General features: G+C 29.1%; 1 protein-coding gene across 1 annotated transcript in view; it reads left to right on the forward strand.

Moving 5' to 3' along the window:
• Positions 1-6,409: 6,409 nt before the first annotated feature.
• The window catches only part of LOC107453852 (synaptotagmin-6-like), a 179,201-nt gene continuing 162,219 nt past the window's right edge, over positions 6,410-23,391 (forward strand). Inside the window, exon 1 of the mRNA XM_071179586.1 lies at positions 6,410-6,509. Coding sequence (XP_071035687.1) covers positions 6,505-6,509 — 5 coding nt within the window. The 5' untranslated portion in view covers positions 6,410-6,504. The remainder of the gene's footprint in view (positions 6,510-23,391) is intronic.

The following is a 23,391-nucleotide window of genomic DNA, read 5'->3' on the forward strand; positions in this document are numbered from 1 at the left end:
TTTGTGAAATAAACGGTTTTATCTGGCATACCAGCTGACGGTTTTTTTACAGTATAAATAAAATTCATATTTTGTAAATAGTTGAAAAAATATAATACTTATTTAATGCTGAAATAGTTTTATTCTCTTCTAAATGATAAAGAAATAAAAACAAGGAGCTTTATTCTAATTTCTTTTTGCGTGGAATATTTGAAAAAAATTAGTTCACTGAAAATGCTTCTCTAATTAAGAACTACTGAGTTATGCTTTGCTCGAGCATTTAAAATAACCTTCATACTCAAGTACCTTCAAAATGAGTTTCGTTTTTTTTAAAAAACCGAAAGCTTAAAAACATATTTTCGTTAGTTCATCAGTAATTAGCCAAATTATATACTAGAGCATAAAACAATAGAAAAGAGAAAATATTATTTATAATTATTAATAAGCAAATAATTACGTATCAAGTAATAAATAACGAGGTTTTAATTAAAATATATTGAAGCAATATTGCAAAACACTTTTATTCGAAAGTTGCAGTTTATAAATATAATTAATCTTCTCAGGAAATTTTAGTATTACAAGTATTTATACTACTTTTTAGGAAATAATTAAACTTAAGATATGGTATATATAATTAATAATAATTAATTACCTTAGCAAAAATCATGCATATTTTCATAAAATAAAATTGTGTACTAAATGTGATAGTTTTTTTCTAGCAACACTAAATCCTTTTTGAAAATTATTTCCAATTTTATATCTTTTAGAATAATGCCTATTAGGAATTAATGTGAAACGTCGCTTAAATAAAAGTTTATATGAAATCGAAATATGTGCTTGAAAAATTTATATATCTAAATTTTTTAAAATCTGGAAAATTTGTGAATAATAAATAAAAATATAAACTTTTATTTCAAAGGAGTAAAATTCATCTGCCTCCGATTGAAGAATTAAATACCATATTATATACAGACAAATGTTATTTTATCAATTGTTTTTTATCAATTATTATTTTATCAATTGTGTATCACTATTCAAATTTTATTTTAAGCAAATACATGAACAAAAACGCAATCAATTAAGCGAAATCAGAAAGTAATGGATTTTTAAGTTTTCTTTCCATTTAAAAGCAAGTTGATGTATATCTATTTTTTTTATATCTTAATTTCGGGGTTTCGATTTAAAATTTTTAAAATGGTTGCATTTAATTGCTCTGACAAACTGGCATTATAGTGGTAGCTACGTGTATTTAAATATGTGCATTAAATATTTAGCTTTTTGTAAATATTGAATTTATTACTTAATGTAATACTCTTAAGAGTAGAGCTAACAGTTTATTTTTAAATTATAGGAATCTGAAAGATTCTGACTAACCTTTGATAATTTGAGTCACGCTTTTCTTAAAATTCGTAACTTTTAAAAAAAAACACAGACTAAAAATGCAGTTTACTCTTCCTTCTAAATAAACAATATATTTAATTAATCACTTCCAGCTTCTAGAAAGGATAAACAACTTATTTGGCACTTTTTTTCAATCATGGTATTAAATTAATTAGTTACCTTAAGTTTACACAGCACCAGTTTCAACATAACTGTACAAATTCAATATCTCTTAAATGAATAACAAATTTTATGCGCAATTGGATAACAAAGAATTGTTATACAATACATTTCCGAATATATAATCCAATATATTTTCAAAGTAGTAAAATGTTATCCTATTCCGTAAATTCTATAGAAAGAGTTTCAAAGAAATTCTAAAGGGAAAAAATTTATAATAAAGAGAGTGATATAAATTTTTCTGTTGGTTTTCTCTAATTAGAAACATTTCTTCCGTTTTACATAGTTTCCAATTTGTTTACACTTCTAATTTAAAACTCGTTTTCTCAATTGATGAGTATAAAATGCCCAAAACCATCGTTATAACAAGGAAGCAATTTAACGGAAGACTGGACAGTGAAATCTTTTCGGGAAAAAATATTGACTATAAAACATTTTATATCCTTGTTTCGAATTGTATCTTTCCTTGTATTGTATTTAATCAGATTTTATTAAACATGAGTTTCCCTCATCCAGACTAGAAAGGAGCATTTTATATAAAGTAAACAGAAATATTAATTTATTCATCTTGTTCCTTCATCTAAATGAAAACAAATCCTCTGCAATAAATCATATTTATCGTGACAAAATAAGTTGTCTTATATGAAGAGTTGTAGAGTGTAGTTATGTAAGCAAATAAAAGAATGAGTTAGTTATCCTTATTTTACTATACAAAATTTGATTTTATATTTGCGTGAAAAAAGTACATACATTTATAATTTTTAAAACGTAGGGAATCAAGCGAAAGTTACATATTTATTTTTAATCATAAAGCAAATAGACTAATATTTATATGCTTATTGATAAACGTTTAAAAACAGTGAAATTAATATCAATAGTTAAATTGAAATGAATAAAAAAATAGATTTCGGACATCCGTTTTTCAAAAACGGAATTGCGAGGAAGATATCATTCTTTTCCTTCACAAAATTTCATGTTTTAAAATGTCTTCGTTTTCCACCAAACTGTTTAATTAGTTACCAAATGTTTTCGTAAAATGACTTGAATGCAGTTACTGAAATTGCATCGTATCTACACAAATTTAGATTTCCATCAATTATTTTTGGTGAAAATTTCATTTCTTGATTATTTTGTTTCGATTATTGTTGTCTGTTGGTTATTTTTGTTTTATTGAATATTTCGGTGGTTCGCAAAATTCTTTCGGTAATGAAAACTTAATTCTAACATGTAAACTATGTTGAATTAAAAACGTAATAAATTTAAATCTGCAAATGTAAGGGAGAAGCATAACACTGGGAAAAACAAGTTTTATTTTATTTAAATGGTCAAAAGCAGATATTATTTCCTTGTAACTTATCAAAAATGCAAAGTTTTCTTAAGCGGAATATAAACATGTTTTATTTGCACCAAATTACTCAAAAAGATCATCATCAAGGCGGTATATCATATATATATACAGTCAAAAAGTGCCTTAAAAGTTTTTTAACGTATTTTCTTCGCATGTTATCAAAAACTATTTTGACAGTTAATCATAAACTTTACTGTAACTAATCATAATAATAAAGATTTGAAAAGTATAAGACTTTATCACATTAGGGATAATGACTTCGTTATCTAATAGTTTTATTGGAAGACTTCTCCGTATACGCGTTTTTTCTTGAATAAACTTTCTTTATTTTCACTGCGGATTTTCACCGTCTTTTATATACAGTACAACCATTTTGCGAAAATCATAGCAACAGGGAACTGCTAGAACCTACCAGGTAACAGTAAATCACCAGGATTCCACCAGTAAATCACCAGGAAGATAATAGGATATTGTTTGATATCAGATTTTTCTTAAACCTGGAATCAATTTTTGTTTTGGAGATGGCATTGCGAGTTTGAAAATATTAAGTGGTCAAAGAGAAAGGCTGATGTTTTTTTAAGTACGGACTTTCTCGTTCTAAATTTCATCTTTTTAAAAGGAAACTCACAGGTCTCTCCCAAAACGATCCCAGCTTGATGACTCCAGACATCACTCCCTCAAAACACAAAATAATCAGTCAATCAATAAGCCCGTCTTTTCAGTCAATTAGTTGGACAGTATAAAAGACGCTCCGTCAACAACAAAAAAACGATTGTTTTTATGAAGAATTGCAAGCCGAGATGAATTCATCAAGAAGCAAGAAGATGTCTTTTTGAGAAATGAAAGAAAATATATGCCGTGTGGCACAGATGGAATGCACTGGATTCTTTTTCCCAGGCCACTCATTTCGACTCAAAGTATTACCTGATCTGAACGACGAAGCTTGAGAGAGGAGGTTTCATGGTTTGGGGATGTTTCTTCTACCGTGTCACGAGTCTCTTTGAGGAATATTCAAGTAATCATGCGTAGGTTTCAGTATGAAGACATGTTTGAACACTTCATGCGTCTATATGCACTTATTGCAACTCCATTTTTCTGCAGGTCGAACGCCGATCCATCAAGCATAATCAAAAATCATTCTCCCACCACTATGTGACACTCTATAACTTAAAACTTAACATTATCGAGAGCATTCAAGCCAAGCTGAAGCATCATATTTAAAAAAAAAGCAAGGAATTATCATGAAAAATATACTCAACATAAAGAGAACTGGAAGAAGCTCTAACCATTTTTCCATCTCATTCTTCCATCATGTGACGTAAGTGCTGAACTGCTATTAATGCTAAGAATCAATTCTATGGACAATTTGAGTGTTCTAATTTTCATTTATCTTGCAGATTGTGTTCAATTTCGACAAATTTTGATTTGTTATTCATTTTCAATTGCTTTGAATAAAATAATAAACACGTTTATTTCAATTAAACTTTTACCGTTTGTGTCATTGTTGGTTTATCAACCAAATAAGTGAAAATAAAAATGCACAATATGTGACAATTTGAAGAAGAAAAGGTTTACTTTTGGGAAAGTGATAATCAAAAGTCTTGAACTTCATACTCTCAGATCAGCACTGTGTGCCATTTTTTTCTCCTTTCAACTGAAAAAAAGGAATAAATAAAACTCACAAAGTAAATATCATCTGAAACCTTAAAAAGAGCTCTTAAAAATCTCATAAAATGCTAAATAAGCAATTAAATTTTATTAAATCTTCCGGTTTCAAAGTAAATTTCTTTCTATACAGCCTCTTAAATATGTTTAAATAAAATGTAGGGTTTTTTACTTACTCTGATCAATAAATTGCTCGAAGGAAAATACTGTCATAATGACCAAAATAAAAGATAATGATCGTATTTTTTTTTAACCTTTTAACGTAAATGATTGCAAGGAAAATCGATAAAATCGTTTATCAACTGGAGACTTTCATTAAGTCTTTCTGTATTGTTGTACAAAGATTTATTCTCCTAACATATGGGGACAATATTTTCTCATAAGTATATATACTTTTTTGTTCACTTATTACTTCAGCAGAACTTATGATTGCACGACACGATTAGTTACAATAATGGAGCCATCAGATTTTTTTGTGTTCTTAGAATAGTTGCTACATACCTCGTGCAATATATTTTTATTTCTTATATTTATGCTAATTTATTTTTTTTCTAATTTCTATGTTAATATATTTTGACATTATTTTTTATACATGTTTACTTTAAGGCTATTTTTTATCAAATTAATTTTTTTAGGGAATCTTAGTAGCAAAGATTAATGTTTTGAAATTAAAAAATATTGTAATTTTTCCTTACTTTCAGTATTTTGAAAATAATGATACTTCTTATTTGATGCATTTAATTAAATATGTTTCGTAGTATATTTTTGGTAATTTTTTTTCATTCAAAATTTCAATATAATTATTAAGATTTATATCTGACAATTCTATGTCTCTCTTTTTGTAAAACTAAAGTGCATGAAATAATCTGCACTTTTGTTGCAGACAAGCCACAAATAGGTACGGATAATATTGAATGCAAAAAACGCACTTAAAATTGCAATAATTTTCAAACATTGGTAGTTGGAGTTCTGCTAGTCACTAATAACACATAAATATTTTTTTACTACCAGTGCATAAGTTAATAATTCTCCTCCAACTAATTATCGAATGATATTTTTTTTTCATTTCATTTCACTCCCTTCTCATTTTTCTGCACACTTTCGTAACATCAAATTTCTTACGTTTTCGTAGCCAAGCAAAATTAAACACCAGAAACAGCTTAAATGACGTTTTTTTTAATATTGTGAGATAGACGATTTCTGAGTTATTCAATAATAAAATTTATATAATTATTCTAATTCTAGATTTATTTCATTATTACAAAAGTTTTTTAATTATTTAATAATTAATCGGTTAGTTATTAAAAAGTGTTAACTCAAAAAAAAAATTCTTTTCTAAATCTTTAGTACTCCTACACAGGTAATACTTTATAAAATAATGATGAAAAAAAAGAAATGAAAAATCGCTGCACTTTAAATACTTAAGAAACATTTCATTTTTTTCAAAATTGTTACTTTCAGATTGTGTAAGAGAAGGAATGAAATGTTTACCCACATAATGTACAAGAATATATTTCAATGACACACTCTTAAAACAAGTTAAATCAATCTGTTTAACATTCTTTTTTCAAAAAATCGTATTATGTCTTATTTTATTTTATTTAAAGTTTTGTTTTTGGGTATTAAGTTTTTGGATGAAAAAGTTATACCTTTAGAAATTCAAAACTGGCTGTTTGCATAACAATAAATAAAAATAATTGGTAAGTAAATAATAAAACAAAAACAAGTTACTTTGTGAAAATCCAATAGCTTCATTGCATGTTCTTAGCATAGTATGAAATTGAATTCATTTATTTGTATCTTACTAAAATGGAATATTGAATATGTATGTTTACAAATTTTTTCGAATTTTCTTCTAGGTTAAAACTGAGATCACGCAACTTAGAAATTCCTTGATTCTCTATATGGTACTGAATTGACTGTATCAGTAACACAGCTCCAAGGAAATCAGAATGGGGTATGTCTTATATATGTTTATTTATTTACTTTTTAACATAAAGATTTCTTGTGCAAAACTCCATTAAGCTGCCATGCGTTTAATACATAAAGTAAACAAACTGGAACGGAACGATTTTCTTAATACACTCTCTCTTATTTTATTTTTCTAAACTTTTATGAAATCGCTGTTTGCGTACAGTAATACCATAATCCTCACCTCCCACATACATTAGGTACTAAACATAATCAAAAAAGAAAACTCCTATTTTTTATGCGATGAATATTTCTGAGAGTAAAAAACATAACTGGACTGGACCTGTCTCAATAAATAGAAATTTTTCGTATCAGCACATGTTTTGAAATAGTTTTTAACTTAACCAGGGTGAGTAGCGTTTTTTAAAAAGTGCTTATTTTCGATTTTCCTTATTTAAAAGCCCTTAAAGGTGCTTTTTTTATTGGATGTTTTTAAGAAGTGCTTAATTTTTCCTTTTCGAGAATGAGTTTTTTTTCTTTACCATGTCGATTTTCTCCACGTATTATGCAAAAGCTTGGTTTTCACATTGTTCTATTCAACGTGTTCACAATTCATTCAAAGGCAATGCATTTCGGCATACCGTCGGTTCGTAGCGTATGAAAGCGCCAATCATTTTACATGTTTGATGAAATACTTGCGGGTTCGCATGTGCGTCTACTGAGCTGGGTTCGGTGAGATTCTTGCACTCTCAAGTGCAACTCTGCTGCATTTTGTAAGATATTCTCAATTTCAGGCTTCATTTTCCACCCTCTGAAATCGAACCGAATAATCTCTCGAATATTTTTATGGTAGCTAATATAATCAAGAAAAGAGTTTTTTGTATCAGAAGCTAGTTATTTTATCATGATCATGTAAAGTCTTTGAAAATTATTTTGCATTTTGTTAATGCATTTAGTGCTTAAAACTATTTTTGAGTGCTTAAAAAGTACTTAAAGTGCTTATTTCTTGATGAAAGCTACGCACCCTGTTTGGCTACGTACCCTGTTAACGCACTACTAATAGTTACAAGAAACTTTATCATAATATAATTTGGGATCGATATGTTTTAATCTGAGAGTGCTAGGAAATGACTAAATGATTGGCAGCTTTTTTTCGATTGAGTTTTAATTATCATCCCGCAAGATATATCATCTAATCGTAATCTTCTCGTTGAAACACTGGTAAAGTAACAGCCAGATTTCTTCTTTTTGTTTACATACATGGGGAAAAAGTTCAAGCAAAATTATCGTACTTATATGGTAACGCATGGTGCGTAGCGTTTTTAAAAAGTGCTTATAAGTGCTTATTTTCGATCTTCATTTTTTAAAAGCTCTTAAAGATGCTGTGTTCGGTGAGATTCTTGCACTGTAATGTGCAACTCGGCTGCATTTTCCAAGACATTCTCAACTTCAGGATACTCTCAACTTCACTCATAACTTCTTCTGAAAGATTTAAGAGGAAAATTAATAATAAATTTGTTCAAAAATTATTATTCAATATCTTACGTTATTAAAATAAGTATAACTATAAACGGCGACCTGAAGCAATTAAATCTAATTACTCAATTTTTCTTTCTTCACTAGTTATTGTCTGAGTAGTTTAGATAAGAATGAATTATAAAATAAATGCATGTTCATATGTTTAGATAAGAGTAGATTATAATAATAAAATAAAATAAACTTGTTTTAAAGCCTTAAGAATTAAGTACTACATAATTTAGAAAATTGCAGTTTAGTAATAATATTTATTTTACCAAAATAAATATTATACATTTATTAATAGAAGGTACATCTAAATAAATGTATTTAAATAAAAAATATTAAAATAATTATAAATTTTATCCATTTATAGGAATAAACTATTTAAACATTTAATCCTTTGCTCACTTCAACACGCCTATTAGGAATGTGAATAGTTTTACGTCAATTTATTTTATCCACGTACTTACACGATTTGTAATGATTTGCTCAAAATGAGGATTAATTCACCATATATTTATTTTACTCTACAATCAATGACGCTTAACGAGTGTCAATTAACAAGAGCTTAATGAGCTTTCATCTGAGTGACTCTTTTCGCAAAAACGAAAAAAGAACTTAATTACGAATACTGTCAAAATAAGAATAAAATAAACAAAGCGAGGTAAAGCGAGGATGCTTGTTTAAAATCACGTTTCCATTAATGCTTCATAAATAAATTTAAAAAAAATTCATTATTTTGAATTTACTGTTTGTGTAAAAAATCAAACTGTTTTAGGTCACTATTCGCAGATATATGTGACTGGGTGGCGCAGTTGGTTGTCGTCGGCCTTCTGAGCCCAAGTCTGCGGGTTCGATCCCCGGCCCAGACACCGGATTTTCGGGATGCAGAAAATCCTCAGCGGCCATGTCGTATGATTATGCGGCATGTAAAAGATCCCTGGAGTGCCTTATTGGCTCTTGGCATTTCCGGCAAAATTAAATTCCTAGTGCACATTAGCATCCAAATAGTCTCGGTGCTGCCATCTAGTGTGGCAGAAACTAGACGTCCAAATTAACATGACCCACGGTATCTCACCCATTGTGGTGATCCTGAAAGAGTGGATACAACCTCTGGAGAACGCTTTAAGTCTGCTCATCGGCAAGACCGATTGTGCAGCTCATTGGAAATAAAAAATTTTAAGACCGGTAGGTATCCATTTCATGTAAAAGCAAGTACAGTTACTGAAAAAAAAATTTATGTATCAGAATATATTATAAGATTAAATTCATTAGCCATTTAGTTCTCTTCACTCAACTATTTAACGGCTTTCAAGTAGCACATAAATAGCAAGTTTTTTGTTGTAGCACATGAATAGCAGTTTAATATAGCAAGTTGTTTGTTATTTATCGAATAATTTTAATTACTTGCTACTAACACTTTCCTGTAACCTTAATTAGTTGAAAAGTTGAATCATATTATTGAGTAAAATAATTCTTCTTAAATTTAATTACACCATACAAGGGTTTAACAGTGTTCAGCTTTACACCTTATAAGGTTGCAGCAAATGTGCGCATTAAATATCGCACGTGCTATGTGCACTAAATATGAGCACCCAAAATATGCACATGTTTAATATGTGCTCATAAAATATCGGTCAAAGTTTAAAGGATCGGATGTGACTATTAACCCTTATGCATTTATTCTATATAAAATCTGTCGTTTTTAACGTTTTACTTTGCTAGATTTAAAATGCGTATAAATACTTTTAAGTGGTACTGGTATTTTATTTACTGAGCTTGAGCTCATGTATACCACTTGAGCTGCACAGTGAGTTATTGGTGATAGTCAGATAGCAAGGATGATCCGAAGATATGCCATCATTATTTTGATTCTCTGCAGAGAGGATAGCTCAGTTCTCACCCATGCTGATGGAAGTGGTCATCCACTGGCTCACTGACTTCAATGTCCTACTGAACATACCATGTTTTTAGGATCAGTCAAATGCTGGACAAAATCCTTTAAATTAACTATATGTAGTTAAAAAAATGTATCAATTTAAAGTACGGGTTTTAGTGATAGAGGATAGAAAATATATAACACGTCCAAAAAGTATTGAAACGATCAACATATGGTATATGACGCATCGGATCGAAAATATGAAATGTATTCTTGGGAAATATTTTCAAAAGCTGCATTCAGAGCCGTGATGGCTTAGAGGATAGAGCGTTCGCCTTCCAATGAGGTGAACCGGGGTTTGATCCCGACGATGGCTGGTCGATACGAATTCCTCATCCGGCTTACACCGACCACAGTGCTGGCGTGAAATATCCTCAGTGTTATACGGATCATGAATTAGAGTCCCCTTGCCATCACGCTAACCGTGCGAGGTTCTCGTGGTCTTCCTCACCATGCAACGCAAATAAGGGTTAGCTCCATCAAAAAGTCATCCACGAAGGCAAATTTCTCTCAATACTCGATCCTGAAGTTCCCTTGTCTTCTGGATTGGGTTCAAAATTGCAGGGCTACGGAGTTGAACATTAGTAGTCGTAAACCTATAAAATTGGGTCGGCTGTTCAACGACGGTCATAAAAAAAAAAAATAAACCAACATATTCTAAAGATCAAAATAGAAATTTCGTGTCTTAACTTAAAGGAAAAAGTATTTTATAACTGAATATTTTATCCTTAGTCCAAACTCATTTCAAAGTTAAATTTAGAGCGCTACCGATATTCAACAATTCTATTCATTTTCAAATCGCTTCTCCACTAACAGATGGCTTATTCTTATCTTATCTGCAATATTTTGGGATAATAAAGTTTCAAATACTTTCCAGGCACTGATTAGTTTTCCGGCTACATGGGAGTAAAGTCCATTGAAAATTCTTATTTTTATCGGCGGAGGAATTCTAAATATAGGGATGTGATTTAAAACGCATTTAGTTGCAAATGAAGCAAACGATTTTTTTAAAAATATGTTTGCTGGAGAAATAGTAAATTAACCTAAAAATATAACGAAACGTTACGACGTTTTGAAAATAAATAGTCAAAATTGGCAAGTTTTAAACAAGTGCTATACCACTTATCGCTTAACTTTACATATAAATTTGCTTTTCAAAGTACTTTATACACATTTAAACTAGTAATGGAAAGAAACATAGTTTATATTTATACTAAATAATATTTGTTATATCATACCACATTAAAACGTAAAAAAGCATTTTGCTTAAATATATGAATTATTGGACTAATATATTTATGAATTTAAAATTGTACAAATAATAAAGCACTGCTCATCTCTAAGAAAGACATGAAAAATTAAATAAATAAATAGAATAAGGTTAATTTAATGGCTATTAAATAGATATTGTTGAAAGATTGGTAACAATACTAAACATTTGCAATGAAAAACTACTGGCTAAAACGTATTTCCAGATTACACAGTGGAATTTTTTTTGTTGTTTTTATTTTATATTAGATTTTCTTCAGGATCGATATTTTCGCGTCACTGATTTCAAATCTGCACCAAAGCTACAATTTTTTAGCGACATTTTTAGTTTATTTTTTGTCAAAATGTGCAAGTTTAAAAGCATTATGTTAAACTGGGTTTGCGTAAATGTTATAACAAATCTTAGAGGAGTTAAAATGACATCATCAGGATTAAAATTGTATGAAAATCCTTTCCCTAAAATGTCATACACTGCTAGGGGCGCTTCCATGTAATGTACCGTTTCTTCTTCGGCTTCTGAACAGGTTAAAATAGGAAAGCGATTCAAGCCACGCTCGACATTTCCGGGCATGAGTTTCTATGCAATATTAATCCTGGTCATGTACCCTAACTTGAAGCTTGGCCCCCCTGTTATATATAAAAATTTTAAAATTGCACAATTCGACAAAAATAAACTGAAAATGTCTAAGCTTTAAAAGTAAAACTTGTTTCAGATTTTAAATCCTCACACCCGTATTAGGCAAAGTTAAGTATTTGTACAACTGCTACAAAAAAAAATTTGCGCTATGTTTTTGCAACAGTAGCTTCAGTAACGAAAGGCTACAATTCGTAGTAAATTTTGCCAGCATTTGCTATAATATATAAAAATACAAAGCAAGTACAAAAAACAATAGTGAATTTTTAATGTTACAGATGACCTAAAGGTACTAATTTTTAATAATACTCTCGATACTATTATTCCATCCCTCAAGCAAGTTTATTTATAAACATTTCCTGTTTACAATGGGTTTTATTTCATTTTTTTAATGACAAAAAATACTTGACCCTACATAGTTTGAAATTTCAGAGCGTGTTAATCTACAACATCGTTTGAATTCGTTGTAGCCTTAATAGGGAACTAAGTGGTGTGTCTTTGGACTTTAAGACTGTATTTCTAACGTCAAACTAGATTGCACAATAATGTGGTTAAACTTGAACTGCAGCATGGTTCAAATTAACATCTCATTAAAATCAAAGCAAATTGTTACCGTATTATGGTTCAATTGGCAAAAGTTATGGTTCAACTTTGAGAAAATTTTTCTGGCAGTGTAAGATTATTTTATAGTTCATAATAAAAGAAAAATCAAGCTAATAATTAAAAATAGTACACAAGAATATTAAGTATTGTATTATTTCATCACTTACTGTGCTTATGTGAAACGTAAATACTTTATTTATTTAAGATGATTAACTTGTCCTTTCTGAAAAAGTAAATTGAAAACACCTTCGAAAAACAAAAAACATTATTCAACTTTAGCTGTGTTTTCGTCATTTTGTGTATTAGTAATTGCAAATTTCTTAACCCGTTATTAAATAAATGTGACATTTATACAATAATTTAGCCTGATTATAATTTAATAAAAGTCTGAAAGTTAATGAAAAAAGTATAAAAAATTCGAAGTAAAAAAACGCATAAAAAGTTCAAGATACTTAATTAAAAGAAATTTTTACTTCTTTTCACTTATCTTTGTAAAGAAAGCAAAAACTTTTTCTTAAAAAAATGATTCATGAATTCTCTAAAAAATATAAAAATATAAACTAAAATTTATTCTATTCGAAAAAAAGGATGATAAACTTAAAAAGATAGAGATTAAAGTCCTTAATTTTTTAAATAAAATATCAAAACTTTAAAGAAAATGAAAGAAATGGTTTTTTCCATCATTAAAAAAAACATCTTCATCTTCTAGAAACTATGAAACTAATCTTATAAAAACTGAAAGTTTTTAAAATTTTTTGAGCACATTAATTTTTTTTGAATTTATGTTACAATTATGAAAAGAAGAAAATTAATAAAATTTTTGTATTTTTTGAAAAAAGTTTTTCTTTTCTAAAAATATAGTAACTATTCTTAATTATTCTTAAACTAAAGGGGAACTGATTGAATTATTTAAATGTCTGTGTAGTTCTAAAAAAAGAATATTTTATCACTGCATCTATACACGTATTTATTGATCAAACAGAGAGTAAAACAGACGTTTAAAAGTTTTGAAAAAATTTTTCAGCATAACCTATTTTATTTTTCTTAAATTTAGCAGTAGACTAATTCAGTGTTTGCCTGCCGGTGTGTCGCAGCACGCTAGTTATTCGTGAGAGCCACTCAAGTGCGTCACGAAAAAAAGAATTCTACAACTCCATACTAGTATTCCTAGTGCTTTCACGGTACCATTTTACCAAAAATGGAAACGATTTGTCTAAGTTTCGTCGTTTTTAAAAAACTGAGATCCAGGTTTACTGCCATCACATATTTCGAAGAGTTCACAAGAATTAAATGTTAAAGTTTGTTTAAAATTGTTTATTTTTTGCACAAGTAAACTGTAAGAAATAGTATTACTACAAACCGGGAAAAACTAGTCATACTTTGACAAAAAACATAATTTAACGTAGTGTAATTTTACCACTGTGTTTTATTTTTATTTTATAACAGTCGTTGAGCAGTCGATTCAATTTTTGGGTTTACGACTACTAATGTTCAACTCCGTAGCCTTGTAATTTTAAACCCAATCCAGAAGACAAGGGAACTCCTAGATCAAGTATTGAGATAATTGTTTCCAATTATATTTATTTTTGCACAAGTGAACTGTAAGAAATAGCATTACTACAAACCAAGAACAAACTAGTCATATTTTGACAAAAAACATAATTTAACGCAGTATAATTTTGCCTCTGTGTTTTATTTTTATTTTATAACCGTCGTTGAACAGTCGACCCAATTTTTGGGTTTACGACTACTAATGTTCAACTCCGTAGCCTTGTAATTTTGAACCCTATCCAGAAGACAAGAGAACACCTGGATCAAGTAGTAGGAGAAATTTGCCTTCATGGAGGACTTTTTTAATGGAACTAACCCGCATTTGCGTTACATGGAGAGGAAGATCACGAGAACCTCCCACGGTTAGCTTGACGGCAAGGGGACTCTAACCCATGATCCGTTTACCTCTGAGGATATTTCGCGTCAGCACTGTGGTCGGTGCAAGCCAGATGCAGAATTCGTATCGACCAGCCATCACCGGGATCGAACCCCGGTTCACCTCATTGGGGGGCGAAAGCTCTATCCCCTGAGCCACCGCGGCNTGTGGTCGGTGCAAGCCGGATGCAGAATTCGTATCGACCAGCCATCCATCACCGGGATCGAACCCCGGTTCACATCATTGGAAGGCGAACGCTCTATCCCCTGAGCCATCGCAGCTCTGCCTCTATGTTTAATGATCGCCTGGATTTGGTAAGTTAATCATTGCACATAGTTTTGAATGTACACCGCATTCAGTTTAAGCCTATTCGCTGAGTAGTTGAATCAAATAATCCAAATAGCGCACTGAGAAAAAAAAAACTACCAAAATATGGTAAAATGTACGGTTTTTCTGGCTCTATGGGAACATCATAAACCTCGGTCATTTTTACCGAAGCGTTTTGATAATTATTTTATTGAAATTAACCATAAAATATGGCCTATAATTTGTGATAAAATTTTGAAAATGTGGTAGAATTCAATAATTTTATCATGGTACTTTAAAGCACGGCATGTAAACCATTTATTCGGTTAAATTTTATTTTTCAGTTTCATATTTGTTACTTAATAGTGAGAAATATAATTTTGAAAACCGGAATTTCCGGTAAACGGTTGCCATGTGAATAGAAAATTACACTGTATATTTTGGTATATTTAACACTGTTTATTTTGGTTTTTGTTTACCATAAATGTCATTACTATACAGTATACAAAAATCATTTTTATGCCATACTCTAAGGTATCGGGATAAAATTACCAAATTTTATCAGGCATTATAAAAAAGAATTTTGTTGTCAGTTATACCAAAATCATTAAAGTTGCTTCGTTAAAAAATATGTAGCTTTTTGGTGTTTCAATAGAGCCAGAAACACGGTATTGCCATATTCTTGTAGTTTTGACAATACATTTTTTATCAGTACATTGTTTAAAAAAGTTTATGAGCTATGATTTAGTTAAACGAAGGAAAAGATTGCCACATTTAAGTCATTATATTAATTAATTTATAAGTTCCATGAAATTTTTTTTAACAGAAACTTAATTAATTTTAACACATTAACTTTATGTACACAACTTTATTTGATGTAGGATTAATACATATTCAATCCTTAAGTTATAACCCTAAAGTTACTAACATTTATCAAATAAATTGAATATTTATGTTAATACTCTACAGCAGGGGACAAAGATATAACTTTGTGACGTAATTAACTGCAACACTTCCTAGTTGTTCATCCCGTCCTGATAAGTAATATATAAAGACTTAATTATAGTATCCCATCTTTTAATAACACGGCTTGTAATGTATTCATATTTATTCTGTAGGGAAAGACATGAAAAGACAAATAAAAAGGGAGCAAGTATCACCGTCAGTGTTTGGCAAATATTTTCTCTCGCCAAAAAGGAACAGCATTTGTTGGACAAGTTTAATGAAGCTAATATTAACAATTTCTCAAGTAGAAAGCTCATATTTTATAAAACGGCAGTTATTTGAAAGAGATTAAAAAATGAAATTTAAACTAGAATTTGAGTTAAAAATAGTTCTGCCTTAAAGTAACTGCAGCATTATAATAATATTATTAAAAAATAATCTGAAACATTAATTGATATATTAATTTTAATATACATTTTAGCATACAGAGCAAAATTATTGAAAATAGAAATTTTTTCTTACCCTTTGATGCAGACTTTTTACTAAACATATTTGTCACACTTTTTTCTTATTTTGTATCAATTTATCTCAAAATAGTTGGAAAAATTTTATGTTAAGCATTTTAATAATTTATGGTTATGAAATGCAACAAGAAACGCCGGTGTCTTTTTCTGCTATAAAGAAAAATTCTTCCAAATACAACTCACTTCCAAACCATTTTCTTTTTTTCAAATATGAACTTTTTCGTGGTTATTTAAATTTAAGATAGACAGTTATTCATTATTGAAACTTCTTAAATTTAAAAAAAATTATTATTAATAAATTTTTCAATATCATTGAAGAAAAAGCTTTTTCAACTACATTTTTTGGACTTTATACTTTTGTGCAAATGTAATTCCAACTGATTTTTAGTAACTATTAGACTATTTTATTATAGTTAAAAAATATCAAAATATATTTTTACTTGTAATTACTGCGTCAAAAAATATATGTATAAAAGGGACACCAATTTCCCATCTGCGTCAAATGGCTGAAGGCTTTAATATCATGTGGTTATTATTTATAAGATGATATTTGCGTGGTTCTTATGTTTGGGTGTGGTTCATATTGATACGATGATTGTATAACAAAATTATCTTAGATTGTTTTTCAGTGTTTCAAAATTTAATTTGCTGCTTTTTTAGTTTTTTTAAATTTATTTCAAACTTTCTACATTTTTTAAACTACTCTACCAAACATATGCTAATGATTGATGCAAACTAATGAGACTTAGAAATGAGACAAAACTTTACTTGCCCAGAACAAAAATGTTTTTTTATTGTCGGCACTTGAATATTTGTATTTTTTATTGCTTATTTTTTTAAATAAAACATCTTATAATTCAAATTTTATTTATCCGGTTCATATTTTGATTCAAAAGATTCATTTCAAAATTTTTTCAAAAATTTCAGCAATTCAACCACTAATAAATAGAACAATAAAAAATATAAAATAATTGCTTAAAATTGTTTTTATATGAAGTTTTATTCGAAAAAGAAATTTATAATTTAGAGAGCTATTTTTAACTCTTTAAAAACGCTTTTTAAAAAATTAAGAACAATAGATTTAAGCATTCAATGAGTTTTCTGGCACAAACAGTAGAGTTTAATTTTCTGGATTCTTTCCCTTACGTTATTGAAAATGAAAACATTAAAACCCATGAAAAAATATTTTTAAACAATTGTAGTATATTATATTGTACAATGTCTTAACTTAATTAATATTTATAATCAGTTAAATCCCCCCAAAAAATAGAAAAAGCAGACAACTTCAAAAAAACAGAAACTATTTGGGAAAAAAACGCACAAGTTGCTTTTTAATGAAGTCATATCTGGTAAGTTTCTTTTATAATAACAGAAATCCAATATGACAAATAACTAAAAAAAGCAATTTATCAAGAAATGCTAACTTCTGATTAAAAGTTAGGCCAACAGATTCCTCAAAATAATTGCTTTCTGTGTATCACTCGTTTAAAAATGTATGCTACTTTTGTTTTTGTTTTAAATTTAAGTTCCACTCCTTAAATAATTTCCCGTTTTGATGTTGGCGTCCGTCACATAAATTTTAATTATACGCAAGCATTTTTTTGTTTAAAAATGTAGTCGATATTTCTTGTTGTACTTCTTGTTGTATTTCTTCGATATTTCTTGTTTCTTGGAGTTTTGTTCCCAAGGTATAAAATAAGTACAATTTCAGCTTTAACATGGAAGGTTGTTCAGAGTATATATACTTCCTGCAGTTTCTAACTTTCGAGATTAACGATGAAACTTCCGTCTCCTCTGCTAGGCAATCTAAGCACTACACTTCTTAATAAAAGTAAAGAATAATAATAAGTTTCTAATGCAGGATTGAACAAAGAATGCAGGAAAAACCGAGGAAAAAATCAGTTACAATTTTCTGAGGAGGTAAAAGATGATTTTGCGACGTCGTTTTTCTGACAAAATTCTGCGTACTATTAAGTAAAGAATTCAAAAATTTAAAAGGAATTAAAAATAATAATGCTTCCAATTGAAAAACGTGCTGCGCAGCAGTGAATCAAAAAGGAATTGAAACAAATGAGACAATATGAAAAAAAATGGATAAATATGACTGCCAAAGCTGACGTCTTCAGGTGGTACCAGCTCCTGAAGTCATAAGAGAAAAACCTTTTCTATCGAGAAAGCAAGACAAAAGTCTAAAATTGCTCTCTCTGTACCCCAAAGGTTTATATTCTTATTATATTCTTCTTATTCTTATTTTATTCTTATTAAAGGTTTATATTCTTATTATATTCTTTTCCTTGACTTTGGCAAAACATTTTAGTTTACAAAAGGAGCAATTTCAGACTTTCGTCTTGCTCTCTCGATAGAAAAGGTTTTGCTTTTATGACTTCCGGAGCTGGTACCCCCTGAAAACGTCAGCTTTGGTTGTCATATTTATCCAATTTTTTCATATTTTCATTGTCTCATTTGTGTGTACTATGTTATAAATTCACTGATACCCAACGTAAATAATAGAATCTTCGTAATAATAAACACATAATCATCAAAAATCAAATAAAAACTGAAGTATAGAAAAGGAATACTTGCAGCTTCAAATTGCAATAAGTACAGCAGATTCAGAACTACCCCTTAACCGAAATGGCAGTAGGCGTCAGATTAATAAATCAAGAAGAGGGGAAGCGACATATTCTTCAACGTTGAAATAGCACAGACTGGAGACCATTTCTTTTACTAAAACAAGCACCTTTGCAAGTGTGCAAAACAGTTTTCTGTGTTAAATTGCAGAGCACAGCAAAGAAAATAGAATTCAAACGTAGCTTTGCAGACAGTGAAGGGCTGAGTTAGTTTTTTTGAAACAGAAATTCACAAAAATCCCATTATTTAGTCAAAAGCTACAACTCGTGTTGAATTCTTCTTTCTTTTCCTTTAAAAATGATCTCTTTATTAAGTTTTATTTTTTATCTATTTAGGGCAGGGGTCACCAAAGTCGTCGATAGACGAATTCGGAGTCAATCCGACCCTAGGGGTTGATAGACGAATGTCCATGTTATTCTATTGCAAATATTTCATAAAACAAAGCGAATATTTTAAATAACGTTTTTGAGATGTTGAAAATATGGATGTCCAGTAATGGATTATCATGCTCTTTTTTGTTCAGTCTTTTGTAAGATGAAATCGCTAAATAGTTGACTCCGAAGCAAAGATGTTTTTAAACAATTTAATTGTGATTAATTTTTGGAAAAATATAAATACTACGCAAAAATATTCAAAACTTTGAAATGCCGCATTTCGCTTTTTAATTGAATTCTCAAGCTCGTTTGCGGTTGAATCTAGCTTCAGTAATGTTAATGGGATACCTGCAAGTGACGTAGTGTGGGTATCTCCATTCTAATTGGTTGTTGAAACGTTGCATTTGTTTACGTTAGCAACTGTTCTTTACATTTATTTCGAGTAAGCCAACACCGCCAATTATCAATTCTTCTAAGCAACACGTTTTATATTCTTTCACTATATATTTCTTACTTAGCACAAAGACAGGCTCTTTAGTCATGTAGAACATAACCAAACTAATTATGCATCGAAGTTGCCAGATACACAAAACAAAAATATATCACTGTTACAATAAAATACATACACAAATAATAAATCTAAGTTAAGTAAAATATGTAAACGAGAAAAAATTATATTTTAGCAAATGTGATGTGCAATACTACGTAGTATTTAATTAACTTCACGTTAATTAACATTCAAACTTATATGGAGAAACTTAACTCGACTTTTACACACCATCTTGTTTAAAAACGATCAGCTAGCTCTATGGCCATTGATCACATGTCTGTGTATCAGTGATTGTTTTTTTTTTCTCTAGTTGCAATTACCCAATTTCATTTTAACAAATAAGGGAATTGAATTTTTAGCTCTGAGGTGTTTTAAGACTGACACTAACAAATTTCGAACCAAACATTCCTTACACAGCCTAGCTCCACCAACCGCATCCTTCTCATTGATTTAGATAAAAAATTTGATCAGTCAAAGTAAAAAAGATTCTTTAAGAGACAGATAACAGAAAAGTTATTCTTTTTATCATTTTTCTTCATTAAAAGAAATTTAGAAAGTGAATTATAAAATGTATGGCAGTCAATTATCAGAAAAAGGTTTCCTGACCCCTGGGGTTAAGCTTTTTTATCTTAACTATATTTCAGATGTTTTAATGAATTATTGTATCGGTGTGATTCAAGTGTTGATAATTTTCTGCCAGTGTAATTTTTATTAAAAGCTGTTGCAGTTGAGGTTAGAAAAAGGTTCAGAATTTCCATTAGAAATAATATGATCTAGGTTGCTTAGAGTAGTTCTCAAGCTCGGAGTTGCAAAGAAACTTCTATTGATTTTTTTATTGAATTTTTTAAATAATAACAAGGTATATTGCTACATACGCTGAAAAAAATTATGGTCAAAACTACCAGAATATGGTAAAACTTACCGCTCTTCGGATTCTGTAGGAACTCCAAAAAACTCAGTAGTTATATCAAAGTGTTTTGATAATTATTTTCGTAAAATTAACAATTAAATTTGACTTTATTATACATGGTAAAATTTAGTAAATGTGGTAAAATTTGGCTATTTTATTATAATACATTAAGGCATGGCATAAAACCCTCTCATTCAGTTAATTTACTTTTCAGTTTTGTATTGCTTACAAAGTATGTGGTAAAGAGAACAGTTATTTTGAAAAACAGAATTTGGGTAAACTGTTACCATATAAACGAATAAATTACCAAATGAGTGGTTTAAATATCGTATATTTTGGTTTTATTGACCACAATTATTTTTTTACCAGAAATTTCTTTATCACTCAACGTGGTATTTTTACCAGAATCTTTTTCTCCAGCTAAATATTCCAATTTTATCTGACATATATTTTATATTGTGAGAAAAACTAAATAGATTTGACTTGTTTTAAGCAAATCTATTTTTCTAATTTGTAATTATAATAAAATTTTAAAACTGACATCATATATTAGCTCGTAATATTTGTCACCTGTTTACACTCACCTGTTTACTTATTACTTACTTAAATCGCAAACAAAATATCTACATATATATAATAAACTAATTATTGTGAAAAATGAAAAAAGTTTTTTAAAAAAAAGTATCAGTTTTTTTAATTTTAAATAAATTTGAATAATTAAAAAATATTTATGTTTTTGAAAATATGTTATTAAGTTTGCTGATAAATATATTTAGTTCTTAGGGCTTTATAATGATCATATTTGCCACTAACATGACTAAATATGCGTGCGGCCCTTCGTTAATCTATCTNAAATTCAATGCATAAATAGGAAACTATTGGTGGCTCTTAAAAACTTAAGTAATGGTTTGTAAACATAAGATTATTTATTTTCAGCTGTTACAATCGTCCCTTTACTTATTGTTACAATCGTCCCCAAGACGCCATTTCAGCTTCATTCAATTAAGGTGTCCACTTACATATTCGGTTACTAATTTTTATTTGTTTAAACAAAATTACTTTGTTACAATATAATATTCTAATACCAAAAAAAGTACTTGCGTGACGTGAAAATATCTTTTGTGATCTAACTCTTTCAAAAGTACACAAAAATGATTGCCATCAGGGGTGTACATGTAGATTTATTAAATACACCTTGTGCGCCACCTAGGAACCAAATCTAGATCCCGACACTCGAAATTTTTGCTCTGTTACAATCGTACCCTGTTACAATTGACCCCACTCTCCCCTATATAATAAGCTAATTATTGTGAAAAATGGAAAAAGTTTTTTAAAAAAAAGTATCAGCTTTTTTAATTTTAAATAAATTTGAATAACTAAAAAATATTTATGTTTTTGAAAATATGTTATTAAGTTTGCTGATAAATATATTTAGTCCTTAGGGCTTTATAATGATCATATTTGCCACTAACATGACTAAATATGCGTGCGGCCCTTCGTTAATCTATCTGCTGTGTATGTGGCCCTTCACTCAAAAAGATTGCGCACATCTGTAATACAAGCAATGATTGATTTCAAGAAATACAAGAAAAATTATTCATTGAGGGAAAGAAAAATTTGAACTGAAATCGTTAAATAACTTTTGATTGATTCCGTATAAAGAACTTAATTAATTATTGCTCTTCTTTACTAAGCTAAATTAATTATTACTTTTCTCAAAAAAAAATTTTTTCAAATTTCCATCCTCTTCTCGGTTTTTTTTCGTTTTTCTAATTCTTTCTTTTGATTTTTTTTCCTTTTATCTTTTATTTGCTACGATGATTAGTTTAAATTAAGTAGTAGAACATGGGAAAAAATGAAAAGGTTAATTTTCCACAAATCAATGACTATAAAAAAAATTGTCTGAAAAGTACCTTTATAATGAGCAAGAACTCACAATTTTTTTTCAAATGTGATTAACAAAGACTCTCCCTAAAGTAGAAAAATAAACAGAGTAAATGAAAAAAAAATATTGTGTTCTCTTTCATAAAAAAGGCATCATATTTATGTTTGAAGAGATACGTGCCAAGCAAACTGAAGTATCATTACTTCTAAATTACATTATTTTGTATATTATTGACACTGCAACAGAATGTTCAAAAGAAGTTATGTTGAGCAGGAAGAAGTATTTCAAAAAAATTTTTTTAATTCACTGCATCTATAGATAGAACTGTAGAGTTTTACAAATTAGTTCAAATTTAGAATTCAAAACCACGTTTCCTAAATATGTCTCTAGCGTAATGTCAACACGCATAAGAAATCATACATTTTGAACAATTTTACTTTAAATATAAAAGATAAAATACAAAAGCAATGTGATCTGAATTCTTTAAGCTAGAGTTAAAGAAATTATTATACTATTGCGAGTTGTTCCTATACTTAACATAAAGTATATTTAACATGAAGTATGCTTAACATAAAGGAAAATAAGATTGTAAAGCTAACAGAAAATTATTCGATGCATAAAAGGAACTCTTTTAAAAAAGGGTTTGTTTCAATTTTATTCTGAAAGATTTAAAAAACAAATTTTTAAGTAAAAAAAATATCCACAAAGTTTCTTATCGTTAAATTTTATTTTAATAATAAAAAACAAACATAAGTTTTCTATGAAGAATTACTTTTTTTAAAAAGTCATTTGTAACTAAAGATATTTCTGCTGATGTCATTTATTTGTGCTGACGTTTTGAAACGAAAGTGTTTTTTGGCGGATATAGAATAAATTTGACATTCGAAGTATTTTGCGCTAAAAAATCATCGCA

The sequence above is a fragment of the Parasteatoda tepidariorum genome, chromosome 4 (genome assembly GCF_043381705.1).
Source record: "Parasteatoda tepidariorum isolate YZ-2023 chromosome 4, CAS_Ptep_4.0, whole genome shotgun sequence".
NCBI classification, from domain to species: Eukaryota; Metazoa; Arthropoda; class Arachnida; order Araneae; family Theridiidae; genus Parasteatoda; species Parasteatoda tepidariorum.